Source organism: Epinephelus lanceolatus, chromosome 8 (assembly GCF_041903045.1).
Source record: "Epinephelus lanceolatus isolate andai-2023 chromosome 8, ASM4190304v1, whole genome shotgun sequence".
Classification (NCBI taxonomy): Eukaryota; Metazoa; Chordata; class Actinopteri; order Perciformes; family Serranidae; genus Epinephelus; species Epinephelus lanceolatus.
In genome coordinates, this window is record NC_135741.1 from 344,949 (window position 1) to 360,000 (window position 15,052).

Genomic DNA, 15,052 nt, shown 5'->3' on the forward strand with positions numbered 1-15,052 from the left:
GAGAACTTGTCTTCAGTTTCCTCATCCTTCAGTTTGTCACAAACATTCAACATCAACACATCTGGAGATACAGAAAATCTACTGCTTGTTAAAACAAGTACAAGTTCCCTCTGAGACTGAGCAGAAGTATGAAAAAGCATAAAAGGGAAATACTCAAATAAAGTACTTGGAATTTGTACGTCAGTACTTTACTTGAGTAAATGAACCTTCTGTCACAGCCAATCAGCTGCATTCACTGTCTGCTCCTTGTTCATAGTGTTTGAGTCTAACCTGAACGGGTGTCCTCCTCCTCTGAACCTCAGCTTGTTCTTCAGTTTGGATTTATACCTGAAACACACACACACACACACACACACACACACACACACACACACACACACAGCAGCTCAGGATTATTCTCCTGGCTCCTTCTTCGTTGGTATCTGACTGTGGTGTGTTTGTGCCTCATGTCTGACTTACAGATATTTATTACAGTCACACTGGAGGGGGCGGGCCTTCTTCAGGTGACCTCTGACCTCTCTCAGGTTCTTTATCTTGGTCTGCAGCGTCTCAATCTGACACACAGAGAAAACGTTCAGTCACAGGTGAAACAGAGACAGTTAGTGATGGAATATAACTGAGTACAGAGGACACACCTGAGGCACCTGTACTTTACTGAGTCTTTGGTTTTCATACTTTTTTACTTCTCTTGTTCTACATTTATCTGACAGATTAAGATTTTTATACACAAAACAATATTAATAATTGTAATGTAAAATTAATAATGTTAGTAACTGTAATGTATCTGTTGAGGCTAAACAACACTTTGGGCTCACTGTGAGGAACATCTCTCCATATTCCTACTGTTTTTACAAAGCAACCAATCGATCGATGGATCAACAATAATCAGCAGATGAGTCCATAATGAAAACAATCAGTAGTTAACAGTTAAAATGAGCTCCACCCCAAACAACTACAACAGTTTTAACATGTTTAATACTTTAAAAACATGTTACTGATTCTACTGAAGTAACCTGTACCAGATTACTGCAGTAAAGTATCTGAGTACTTCCTCCAGCTCTTGGTTGAGTGTTACCTCGTGGTCGATGTGCAGCTTGTGATCCTTCCAGGCCTGCAGAGACTGATAGACTCCTGTATCACACCTGACTGTGGCATTGGACAGGATGGAACATCTGCAGGTGCATAACATTATCATTAACTGTGATAATTAACACATAAACTATATAAACAGCAGTCTGTAACAGGAGCTGACATTTATGTTTTAATGACAGAGCAGAATTCACACTTTCCCCTGAAGGTGTTAGTTTATGATAGAAAGATTATTTTTCTTAATAATTCACAGCTGCTGAAGGGACGTGTCACAGCCTTCGTCCATCTGTGCTGATGATTCTCATTTACAGGAGTTAGTCAGGATTCATCAGCTGTTACACAACGTTTCCTCCAGACCACACACTGGAGTTAAGTTACAGCTTCTCCATAACATACTCATTAAAGGCTGCAGCCAAGAGTTTAAGGACACTTAAAGTCCGTCTGTGTAAAGCTGATTCTGACATGTCCTGAAACAGAGAAACCTTCTGACACCACCTTTGGAACAAAGCTGCATTTGTTGCCCACCAGTGGTGAGCTGTGAAACCATAGTTTCTTTTACTGAGTTCAAGTATGTATTAATTTACACACTGTGTTATCCACAATAATGAATCAGAGCAGGCACTGTGTAGAGACCACAACGTATCAGTGGGTCACTCCTGGTAACCAACACCAGGGTTGTAGATCTGAAATGAACACACTGAGGTTGAATCCTCCATATTTGTGTCTGGGATTTTGGAGGATGTAGAAACCTTACTGGGAGAAATCCAGTGAAAACCATTCACATCTTTTAGGCTCATTCCAAAACTTCTGTCTGGTTCAGACTTCATGACGTTTGTCACCAGTCTCTGTGTCACATCAGGTGATGGTGATGGTGATGGTGGAGTTGTAAAATCGTGCCGTGACTTGACCGGCAGACATGACAGACTATACGTTGGTGCACGACCAATCATCACTGGTCATCTTTCACGACGTGTGTGATGTCATCAAATTATTATTGTCCTATTTTTATTATTATTACTATTATTTCAGTCACTGTGTCTGTACATGTTCCAGTTGACCTGTTACTGTAACAACAGAAAAAGTGCCAGCAGGTGGGCAGAGCTACATTTGAATCACTGAATCCTCCGCAGGAAGTTCCTGCAAATGTTTTACAATAAAAGCCTGTTTAGAAAGTGAAGGGATTCTGGCTGCTGAAATGATAATGGGGCTTTTTAATTTGAAACAGAAACAGGAAGTGTTGCGTTTGATTAAACTAAAACCAGAATGATAAATGGTGTGGTGTGTTTGAGATGCGGCTTGTAGCCTCTGCAGCTGTGCTGAGTAAAGGCCCAGACACTATCTGTGGGTTTGATTCCTTTATATCCTCCATTATGAAGAAAGAACATTCTTTGCTAGCTTGATTTTTTTTACTCTGTGTGCTAACGTCCCTACAGGAAATATCTAAAAGGCTGGGCTGTTGTTGTACAGTTTCCACGGCAACAGATCACTCTATGTTCCTATTGGTCAAAGTGACGGCTGTGATGGGAGAAGTTGTGGAAGACAAAAAGAAAATCAAACATGCTAGACTTTCTGTCAGGACGTTGTGGGGCGTCCCAGACGTGGTGTCAGTTGTCGTCTACTATGACACACTACACCAGATGAAACCATGGATTATCATGTACGACACTGTTTGTCATTCACAATCCGAGCCGACACCGTACGACGCTGCGTCGAGCTGTAAATCAGGCTGATATCATGAAGTCTGAACCCGACATCAGAAGCTGTAGTTCTCCAAATAAAATACAACAGTGAAGCTTCAGTTCACAGATCTGTGACTGTTTTTGATTACATAGAAATAAAGATGAAGTTCCAGAGTTCAGTTTGTATGATGTAGAACTTTAGATGGATTTCCTTTAAAGAAGTGTAGCTTCAAATAAAACTGTCAGGAAATACATTTTATCATCAAAATTCATTCATTCATTTTTCTACGAATATTTTATAAAATCACAGCTAACATGCTATCAGCCTTTTGAAACTCTGATGCGCACACACACACACATACACACACTCACCTGTGTGTGACCTTGTGGGAGTTGGGCGGGGCCACGACGTTGGGAACTCCTCCCATCCCGCTGAACTCATCCTCAGGCTCGTCTGTTATTGACTGAGCCCAGTTGGCCCCGCCCCCCAAGCTGTGGTTACCGGGATAACTGTTGGTCATGGACACGGAGCGGCTGTAACGGTTCCTGGAGTAACTCTTCAGGGCTTTAAACTCTGTGACACACACACACACACACACACACACACACAGAAGGATCAACAACACACAGATGTTTCTGAACGATGTCCGTCAGGCTCTGAGAGACTCATGAGAGAATAAAAAGGTGATGTGCAGTTCTGATGTCAGACACTAGAGGTCAGCATCACGTCAGGAAACCAGGTGAGCCGACTGAAACACTGCAGAGGAACAAGAGGTGTTTCCTCCTGGAGACAGAAACTCAAACACACTGGAATAAAATATAATTCTGTGAGTTTGTTTCTATTGTAGTTAAATGTTCACACTTACAGCCTCAGCACACTGACGATATATTTTATTTTAATGTTTTATATGTTAAGCACTGATGTTAAACACAGTAGCACAACGCACATATTATTTCTATTCTAATTTATTTTATTACTTTATATTTACATACTTTTATTTCATACACTAATTGTTACTTATTATAATTCTCTTATGATCTATTTTTTACATCAGAGCAACTGTAACGACTCATAACTTCCCCTCAGGGATCAATACAGTGATTATTAATGATCCACTGCGTGTTTAAACTCAAACTTCAATAGTAAGTAAACACAGTGACGTGTTCCTGGGAGGTAACCATGGTAACGATGACAGGCACTGTCTGGGTGTTTATCAGAGCTGCTGATTAGATTAATCAAGAACAGAAAATTAACTGGCGACTAATTTGACAGTCAAATAACAGTTTAAGTCATTTTCAAGCAAAAATCAAAAACACTTGATGGTTTCATGAAGTGAGAGTTTGATTCTTTTATTTGTCGTATGATAATAAGCTGATAATAAGCAGATTTTGGATTTTTGGACCGTTGGTCAGATAAAACAGACCATTGCAGGAACATCACCATGAGCTCTGCGGGACAGTTTCATGATATTCTGAACCTTTTTATTTTCATAACAATTAATCAGTTAATTAAGAAAATAATGGGCAGATTATTGGATAAAGAAAATAATGATTAGCTGCAGCCTCAGGGACGTTTTTAAATCGTCTATAAAGTGATCCTAAGTGCTGTATCGCAGTTAACTGGACATGCTCGAGTGTCTTGAAGTGGTTTCGCCTCTGATCCAGGAAGCTTCATCAGTTCTGGGTTGGTTTTAACTGAACTGAAGATGCTTCCTGGATCAGAGGTGAAACGACCTCAAAACACTTCAGCGTGACCTTTAGCGAATCTTCACCAACATGATCTATAGAGTCCTAATGAGTTAGCATGTTAGCACTTCCTGTTCCCTGGTGACTTTCACCATCCACTCTCCGTCAGTAAATACTCCACTGTCGGTTTCTGAGAGGATGAGACTACAGATCGCCATCACGCCCAACACGACATCACAGCTTCACTGTGGTGGTGACGTTAAGTCGTGACCGTGGTGTAGTTTGTTTACAGCCTAACATTAGCTGTTTACTTTTTACCTGAAAGCAAACGTTTGCTTATTTGCTGCAATGATCCAAAATCTAAAAGAGACATCCTGTTGGCTGTTTGATGAGGGAACCAGGGCGACGCTAACCTCAGGGTCGGACTACAGAAAAACATCATCCCTGGAGTGCTCTATATCTCATGGCACAAATGAATTTGGGGCGTGTCCATCTCCTCCTTTGCCAGTTACATGGTGCATAATCTGGGCACAGAGTCAGGAGCATGAGGCAAAGGGTGTGTGTCGTCTTCCATTTCCTTTAGAAGCCAGGTGTGTCTGCACCTGATGCTTTTTACATGGAGGACTCTGCAGATTGGAGCAGCGAGCAGTTTTCTGCTGAGAGTGCAGCGGTCAGCGCGGTGATGTCACTGCAGCAAATATTCAAACTAAGACCTGTAGTTATGAACCTGACAGAGGAAAGAGAGCTAAACTTTTAGCTTCTGAAATAATCAACACAGTGACGCTGTGTATACATGTGCACAGTGTGTCTCTGCAGCTCTGCTCTGATCTCTGCTGCGTTCACATTTTACACACTGTCACTGCAGCAAATATTCAGACTAAGACCTGTAGTTATAAACTTTACAGAGGAAACAGAACTAAACTTTCTGTGCTGTGAAAATGACTGTGTAGGTCTGAAACTAGAAATGGCTGCTGTGATGACAGTTAGCAGCGGGTGCGTTTAACAGTCTCTGCTGCCCCCTGCTGGACTGAACCATCAACACTCACTCTTCTTGGAGAAGAAAGGTTTCTTGTTGAACGGTCTCATCGTGGAGGGCCGCGGGCTCAGAGGTCGGAGGTCACGCAGGCTGCAGTCACAGGCATCAAGGTTGCGGTGGTACAGCTGAGACTTGATGCTGAGTGGACGCTGACGACTGGCCATGCCCCTCTGGAAGTTCTTAGCCCCTCCCCCTTCATTTTTACATTTGAAGAGGCGGAGTTTACCCGTGGCATCCTCCACACACTGCCACTTCTACACACAAACACACAGACACATACACACACATTAAATGTAGTGTCAGATCTGTGTAACAGTATTAACAGTCAGCTGATGGATGAGCCGCTGATGAAATGATGACTTCAGGACTGATCAGACGCTGAGCTCCATTTGATTTAAATTTATCAGATAATAATAAATCTGACCTGATTCTTTTTACAGAAACTAAACTGCAGTGTGAGTGAGTTTTACTTGTGCGCTGTGGGCGGAACAGAAAACACTGTGGTCAGTCTATGTGGCTATAAACTGTGGCAGCTGATATCGAGGTTTGAGGGAAAAATGGATGCAGCACAGTATGGTGACATTTAGCGTGGCAATATTGTATCGACACACGGATGCCAAGTATCGATCGTTTATTATAAACATTATTCATTTTTGCAAATCCACATTTGAATCCAACTTTTGATCCTAGAATAATAGAATTAGTTGGTTTTATTTGGAGGTTTGTTTCCTGGTGAGGTCAGCAGAGGTCTCAGTCAGAAGTTCATCAGAACAAAGATGGCGGCACAGAGAGAAATCAGAAATGTGCCGTCGGTGTTTAAATCAAACATCTGGACTTATTTTGGATGTTTTACCATAGACAGAGGACTTGGACATGACACGTGATTTACAGCTGTGTCATTTGAGAATAAAACACGAACATGAGGGCTGACCTCACAGGCCACCATCCAGAGATAGCGTTAGCCGCTGATGGCCAAGCTAACACTAAAAATCACCCAACACTGGACACACTGAGCTCAACACAGCTACATTCAGAAAACAACACAGTCCATCACCTACTTCCTGTGAAAGATCTGCGTCCATTAGGGATGGGCAGCGCAAGCAAAAACACTATTCGAAAATTGTGGCAACTATTCAACAATTTTTTGAATAATCTGAATTGCATGTCAAATAAAGGGGCAAATAAGACGGCACGGTCGCATTAAAAAATTGATTTTTCAAAAATAAAATGACTATTCGAAATTCGAAAATCGTGACCCATCCCAAGCATCCATACAGCGCCACTGAAGCCAAGGCTTTTGTTGCATGCTAAAAACACGTGAACACAGGTATGTGACCCCCACTGCAGACCTCCTCTAGCAGATGACACTTCTAACATGGGTGTTGTCATTCAGTTAGCAGGATACCTGCATGTGACGTGTTTTTCTCAGGTCTTAATCTGTCCTCTGAGAGGGCGTTAAACCTGCCCATAGTTCAGTCTGTCAGGATCTGCAGGTGTTACGACGCTGTTGCTCAGTGTCACACTCTGCTGCAATACAAATGATTAAAGATGAACAGACTGAAAACTTTATCTGAGGCATGGACATCGGAACTATTTTCTGAGAGGGGGGGCGGGATTTTTGTTGGGAGGGGCGGGGGAAGCACGCACACTTATCAATGATTAAGGATTTGATTTGAAGTTATTTTATAATAACATGCGGTTATAAGAGAACTAGAATTGATGAACCAGGCATCTTTATTGTTAAGAAAATGAAACTTTGATAACTAAATCAAGCCATTTAAGGAACATAACATTATTTGTAACCTTGAATGAAAAAAAAGAAAAGTCTGCGCTCCTGACTCAGGGCTTTCATGCATTTCCAAAAGTGGACCTTCTCTCAGTTGACCTACTGATGAAGATTTTAAGCAGGGTCGAGACATCGCTTTCATCCATAAGGTCACTGTGAGAGTTCATAATGGCCAAATGTGTTAGTCTCTCCTGCGTCATGGTGTTGCGCAGCCAGGTTTCCAGCCTGCGCAAGGCTCAGAAAGAGCGCTCGGATGCCGTGACAGATATGGGCAGGGCGGATTTGGGGTTGCAAGGTTTGCAGGATGGACACAACATCCTGGATGCCAAGGCTACTGTATGTAGTCAGGCAGGCTGCATATCACATCAAAAGCATAGATCTATGCATTAATGATATGAAAGAGATAAATGTAAGTCAGACAAATTGAGTTTAAATTCAGATTCTTTATTTTTTTTAAAGCGTAATGCAGTGGTTAGGGAGGCTGGGGTGCGAGTTCCAACGTCTATGATCTGAGGAGGTCAAACTGAGGCTGACTAAGTTTTCCTTTGGGGAAAAAAGGTCATAAATCACAATAATATTATATCATGGGTCCTCTGGTGATTCTCAGCCCTACTATTATCCAACCTGTTATTAAGACTTATTAAGACAAACAAGGACAGAAACAATCAATATGTCCTACAGACAGGTGGATCCTGCTCACCTCTCTTCACCTGGCTGAAAATCAGAGAACCTTCTGATGTCAAAGTTCAGTTAAACTTAACAAAGTTGGATTAATTCATGACTTGAAGTGTCTCGTTCTTGAGCACCTGTGGGATGAACTGAACGCAGCCTGTAAAGAGAGGAGCATCAGCCCTCCACCATGACTGACACCTGCAGAATATCAGCAGGTCAGACTCTGCTCTGAGCATCAGTTTGTGTTGTGACTGTGCAGCAGTTGATTATCAGGAGCTGAACACGCTCCTACTTTCGCACTTCGTTATTACAGAGTGACAAATGCCTGAGTTGTTAATCACACACACTGCGAGTCTTCTCAGGCTGTTTATCAGAGCCATCCAGCAGCCGGCAGACACTGTTGCTAAGAGACTAATCAACTGGCTAAAGGGATTTTTCGACAAGTGTAATTAACTTCAAACAAGCGTGAACACACACGCACAAACACACACAGCAACATGGCTCTCTAAAAGTTTCCATCTTGATTCTCTTCACATCTCGTCTCTTTGATTCGGCAGCTTTGGGTCCTTTGTGTTGTGTTGCTGCGAGTCATTACTGCTGTTATTGTATCTGTCAGCTTTGTAGAGACGACATCTGGTTTTCATCTCTGAGACAGAATCTCTCTCTGTTCTACTCTGCTTTCTTTCAACTATCTCTGTTTGTTACAGGAACAGGAACCATCACTGTTTCATCTGCATTTATTCTGTTCTCAGGACTGGTCTGATTCCACAAAAGCTCTAGATCATTCTGGGAAGGAAAATGTGCTCATGTTTAACATCTGAACAGAGAGCAGGAATTTAATGTAAAGTATCAATAATTATCAGAGTTCGATCAGATCAACTGGATCAGACATAAAGTGACCCAAAGTAACACGACTGAGTGATATGGTCAGCAGGTGTAGCAGAGGAGGAAAGGATCAGGATCAGGAGCAAAGTGAGTGAAGAGAGGGGTGAATAAAGTCATGGGACCAGATGTACAGTAACACAATCTGTAGTAAAGTGACAGAACTGAGAAGAATACGATCAGGATGGGAGTAAACTAAGAAGATCAGAAGTGAAGAAGGATTAGGACAAGGAGTACATTAATAAGATCAGGAATAAAGTAATGGGATTGTAAGGTTTAGGATCAGAAGTAAAGCACCTGGATTGGGAGCAAAGTAATAAGACTGGGAGTAAAGGAGCAGGATCAGAAGTAAAGTAATGTGATTGGGATTAGAAGGAAACACTGTGATGGGAGTAAAACACTGTGATGGGAGTGAAACACTGCGATGGGAGTAAAACACTGTGATGGGAGTAAAACACTGTGATGGGAGTGAAACACTGCGATGGGAGTAAAACACTGTGATGGGGAGTAAAACACTGTGATGGGAGTGAAACACTGCGATGGGAGTAAAACACTGTGATGGGAGTGAAACATTGTGATGGGAGTAAAACACTGTAATTGGAGTAAAACACTGTGATGGGAGTAAAACACTGTGATGGGAGTAAAACACTGTGATGGGAGTAAAGTGATGAGAGTACAGTATGTGTTTCAGGAGTAGGACAGATAACTGTGCAGGATCAGAAGTAAAGTAATGTGATTGGGATTAGAAGGAAACACTGTGATGGGAGTAAAACACTGTGATGGGAGTGAAACACTGCGATGGGAGTAAAACACTGTGATGGGAGTAAAACACTGTGATGGGAGTGAAACATTGTGATGGGAGTAAAACACTGTAATTGGAGTAAAACACTGTGATGGGAGTAAAACACTGTGATGGGAGTAAAGTGATGAGAGTACAGTATGTGTTTCAGGAGTAGGACAGATAACTGTGCAGGATCAGAAGTAAAGTAATGTGATTGGGATTAGAAGGAAACACTGTGATGGGAGTAAAACACTGTGATGGGAGTGAAACACTGTGATGGGAGTAAAACACTGTGATGGGAGTAAAACACTGTGATGGGAGTGAAACACTGCGATGGGAGTAAAACACTGCGATGGGAGTAAAACACTGTGATGGGAGTGAAACATTGTGATGGGAGTAAAACACTGTAATTGGAGTAAAACACTGTGATGAGAGTGAAACACTGTGATGGGAGTAAAACACTGTGATGGGAGTGAAACACTGTGATGGGAGTAAAACACTGTGATGGGAGTGAAACACTGCGATGGGAGTAAAACACTGTGATGGGGAGTAAAACACTGTGATGGGAGTGAAACACTGCGATGGGAGTAAAACACTGTGATGGGAGTGAAACACTGCGATGGGAGTAAAACACTGTAATTGGAGTAAAACACTGTGATGGGGAGTAAAACACTGTGATGGGAGTAAAGTGATGAGAGTACAGTATGTGTTTCAGGAGTAGGACAGATAACTGTGGTCTAAGACTCCAGGTGTTTCTGTACCTGTCCAGTCTGCTGACAGGCCGTCTGGTACTCGGCTCTCTGACACAGGTCTTTTACTCGTTGGTGTTTGGGCAGGAAGTTCTCCTCCTGCGACACTTCTTTTCCCTCCACACGCTGGTGCAGGAGCTTCCTGTTAACACGGCGTGTAATAAAATCAGATCAGCTCTGATGTCATAACACTCTGTTAACAGGTAAATTCAGGTGTAAATAAACTGTGTCATAGCGATGTCATGTGTTTACCCTCTCTCCACCAGGAAGGAGTCTCTCCACACCTTTGGCTTCCTGTTCAGCTGGAACCTGAAAACAGCAGAGGAAATGTGATCATCATTCATTCTCATGAATTCATTATTAATAAGAGAGTCATCACCTCCACCTTCATCCCTCCTCTTTTTATTTCTACCTTTTTAATGCTTTAACTCCTGAAACTCGACAGGAAGTTGTTGTTTGGTGACTCAGGCTCAGAGCTGCTGAACGCTGATGTAAAATCACTGTTCAACCAGAGTTGGATAAAAAATTCAGGCTGTGGTTTCAGCTCCTCTCAGCACCACATGTAAAATGATATTATATTCATAACACACTCTGCCTCCATCTGCTTTCTATTCTGGGATGTTTGTAACTTTGACTTTCAGGAATAATATTTGGATTTTTCCTGCCACAGTTAAAAGAAGAACCAGAGTGGAAACAACTACAGGACTTTTTCAATTTCAGGAGACACTGAAAGACTGAAAAAATAAAACACTGTGCAGAAGTGAAAGTAAAATTCCCTCAGACATCACTGAGACCAACAACGTGCTGCACCCCCCCCACCGCCCCTGGTGCTGCAGTGAGTTTCTGTGGCAGCAGGACACAAATATTCTGTTTTCATAAGAGAAATATAGAATTTGTGTTAGACATGGGTTAGTCACATCCTCTGTTTGTGTTTGTGTGTTTGTGTCTGTGTTTGTTTGTGTTTGTGTGTGTTTGTGTGTCTGTGTGTTTGTGTTTGTTTGTGTTTGTGTCTATGTGTTTGTGTCGACCTCCTGACCTTTATGTTTTCCTTCGTGGATACTTTGATCATTACTGATATTAATGAAAATCTAAATCTCTTCAGGTGAAGCAGACGGCAGGTGGTGTCTGATCACTGTGTGTGATGGACGAGCACTCAGGTGTTTGCTTCAGTGACTCTCTGCTCTGACCTCTGACCTCTGTCTGTCACTGCGGTGATGCCACATGAAGCTGCCTTCAATCAGTCTTTTTCTCACATGTGCTGAAACAGGAACCTTCTGATTTACTTTGATCAGCACTCAAATAAAAGCACTGAGAATGTATGTCCATATGTGTGTATGTGAGTGTGTGAGAGTGTGCGTGTGTGTGTGTGTGTGAGTGTACCTGTTGGCAGGTTTGTCGGTGTCCAGCAGAGACAGGATCGACTTCCCGTCCATGTCTGGCGGAGTGTCGAGGCCGGCGATGTCCAGGATGGTCGGAGCCAGATCGATGTTCAGGACCATGTGATGGTTACTGACACACACACACACACACACACACACACTCATTCATAACATAAACATGATATAACATAAAGGGACGGGTTGTTATTTATGATGGGGGAGGCGGGGTGCAAAAAGGAGGAGACATCAAATAATTTTTTCAGCACTGTGGAGGGGCTTCTGTTTTTTATTGTGGCTGAGGGGCTTACAGATATAAAAGGTATTTTGGTTTATTTCACTGCCACCTTTTAAAGAAAACATGTTTTCCAAATATTGACAATTTAATTTTGGTCATTTTGGCAACAATGACACAATGTCTCACAGCCACACATTGTAAAAATGTAAATTATTGTTGGATTTTCAAATTCCTGACGGTCCTTGAACACATCATGTATGATGAACATTTCCATCTGGGAAAAAAACACCTCATAACCACATGTGACATTAAAACTGACATTTCATCAGCGTCACTTTATTCTACGTCTCATTTAAAATTTGTCCAAAAATAAAGTGTTCGTACGACGAGAGTGAAAAACTGAGACTTTTTTCAACATCCGGATCTCAGCTTCACACTTCCTGTTAAAGTCTGATTTCATTTGATGTGATGGTGTTTAATAATGTGATAACGTGTGTGTGCAGCTCTGAACTCATGATCACCTCGTGGAACAGCTCGCCTCTGTAATCTACTTTAGCAGGACACACACACGCACACACACACACACACACACACACACGGACTAAAAAGTGTGTCACATATTTTATTCCAGTGTTTCTCTGATCCACAGACTCAGTTTTATTTTTAGATATTTGAATCTTTAAACGCTGCGTTAAAGCCACAGACAGACAGAGAGACAGAAAGACAGACAGACAGACAGGCAGACTGTCCCTTTACAGAGGCGTTACAGTGACTGTGCTCAGGGACTGGTGTATCTTTCAGATGATGATGTTTGATGTTTGAAAGTCAAAAGTTTTTCACTCTCGTCCTACAAACACTTTATTTTTGGAGCAATTTAAACAAGATGTAGAATAAAGTGATTTCACTGAAATATCACTGTTTTAACACCACATGAACTTATGGTGTTTTTTTCTGATGGAAGTGTTCGTCACACATTTTGTGTTCAAGGACCGTCAGAAATTAAAAGAAAGGTTCGTACATCCTGGTCTCAATCTGAAGTCGTCAAATACTGGCACTTTGTCAGTGACCTCTAGTGTCACTGGCAGAAATGGCAGTCGCCATTATTGTTTCTGGGCACACTGCAGCATCAGTGTATGTGTGTATGTGTGTGTGTGTGTGTGTGTTTACATGCTGCCTTGCTCCACGTTGGGTCCTCTGATGAAGAACGGGACTCGGATGTCAAACTCATATGGCATGGATTTACCTGCAGACACACACACACACACACACACACACACACACACAGTTCAGACTGTTCTCAGAAACTATTCGTACGTGTTCCTACAAAAACTAACGCACCAACATTTGTGCATCATGTGACCAGTACGCTGATTGGAGAAACAAAAGGAAGCAACAGTGAGCGGTGCAGAGAGGAGACAGACTGAGGTGGTCACACAACACAGGACTTTCACCTGGAGACAGGTGTGTGAACTCTGAGTCACTTTAAGGTTCCTCTTCACCATGTGTCTGTTCCTACACCTGACCTCAGTAACTCATCTGATTCACAGGATATCATACAGACCGTTCTGTGAGGAGACGCTGAACCATAAATGCATCACCATCATGAAGGTGAATGTTGGTGCCTTCAGATCTGTCACTGTCTCACTGACTCTGATTCACAGGACGTTTTCCTCCTCTGTGCTCGCTGACTTCATCAGAAGGACAGAATCAGTCCACAGGCCACAACGCTGAAAATGTCTCAGTAAAACACTGAAAGACTTTTCATTTGTTTATAACGTCAGGTGATCTGAACAGACTTCCTGTTCAGATCACACCCACAGGAAGTGTCCCAAGCTTTGAAGCAAAGTTTCATTGAGAGCAAACAGTCATACTGTTTTTTTTTACAAAACTGAATTGAATTAATGTGTCACTGATCAGCTTTCATAGTAATGAACAGGCCTTCACTGTACCGCTGTACCACGGTGTCACTGTACCGTTGTGTCACTGTACCGCTCTACCGCTCTACCACTGTACCACTGTGTCACTGTACCGCTGCACCACTGTACCACGGTATCACTGTGTCACTGTACCAATGTGACACTGTACCGCTGTACCACTGTGCCACTGTATCACCGTGCCAATGTACCAATGTACCACTGTGTCACTGGACCACTATGTCACTGGACCACTGGACCACTGTGATACTGTACCACTGTACCACTGTGTCACTGTACCACCGAGTCACTGTACCGCTGTACCACTGTTCCACTGTACCACTGTGTCACTGGACCACTGTGTCACTTTACCACTGAGTCACTGTACCGCTGTACCACTGTGTCACTGTACCACTGAGTCACTGTACCACTGTGCCAATGTACCAATGTACCACTGTGTCACTGGACAACTATGTCACTGGACCACTGTACCACTGTACCACTATGCAACTGTACCACTGTGCCACTGCACCACTGTGACACTGTGCCACTGTGACATTGTACCACTGTGACACTGTGCCACTGTGACACTGTACCACTGTACCACTGTGACATTGTACCACTGTGACACTGTACCACGGTGCCACTGTACCACTGTGGCACAGTGCCACTGTACCACTGTGACACTGTATCACTGTACCACTGTGACACTGTGACACTGTACCACTGTACCCAGGTCTGTTTATACATCAGAATTTATTTTTTACCTTTGACGAGGCCAAACTGTCCGATGTGGTAACCATGATCAGACGTGTAGATGATGTAGGTGTTCTCCAGCTCTCCGGTCTCCACCAGCATGTTGTATAGCTGACAGACAGACAGACAGACAGACAGAAGGAGACACCTTTTAGATATAGTGTAGTTTTTTTTTAAAGGACTCACAGTTAACTTTGGGTTTAAGTTTACAAACAGACCTGGGGAAACACTGTACCTGATAATCTTTGTATAAGATGCATTCAAGGACTGTTGGAAATTTCAAAATACAGTAATAATTTCTGTTTTTACAGTTTCTGGCTGATAAATGGAGTCGTCGTGGTGACTTTTAAAGAAAACATGGTGAGTGTAGAAGGTGTGTTCTCACAATTTGGAGGGCATGTTTCTAAAA

General features: G+C 42.5%; 1 protein-coding gene across 7 annotated transcripts in view; it reads right to left on the minus strand.

The window, feature by feature from the left end:
• Positions 1-15,052, minus strand: part of LOC117258228 (extracellular sulfatase Sulf-2-like) — a 100,751-nt gene that overhangs the window by 10,072 nt on the left and 75,627 nt on the right. For all 7 annotated transcript variants that reach the window (XM_078169685.1, XM_033628888.2, XM_033628886.2 and 4 more), the window contains 10 exons: positions 14,655-14,754; positions 13,142-13,217; positions 11,741-11,869; positions 10,613-10,669; positions 10,373-10,502; positions 5,501-5,744; positions 3,141-3,342; positions 1,076-1,172; positions 460-554; positions 271-327 (listed from right to left, as the gene is read on the minus strand). In XM_078169685.1, coding sequence (XP_078025811.1) covers positions 271-327; positions 460-554; positions 1,076-1,172; positions 3,141-3,342; positions 5,501-5,744; positions 10,373-10,502; positions 10,613-10,669; positions 11,741-11,869; positions 13,142-13,217; positions 14,655-14,754 — 1,187 coding nt within the window. The remainder of the gene's footprint in view (positions 1-270; positions 328-459; positions 555-1,075; positions 1,173-3,140; positions 3,343-5,500; positions 5,745-10,372; positions 10,503-10,612; positions 10,670-11,740; positions 11,870-13,141; positions 13,218-14,654; positions 14,755-15,052) is intronic.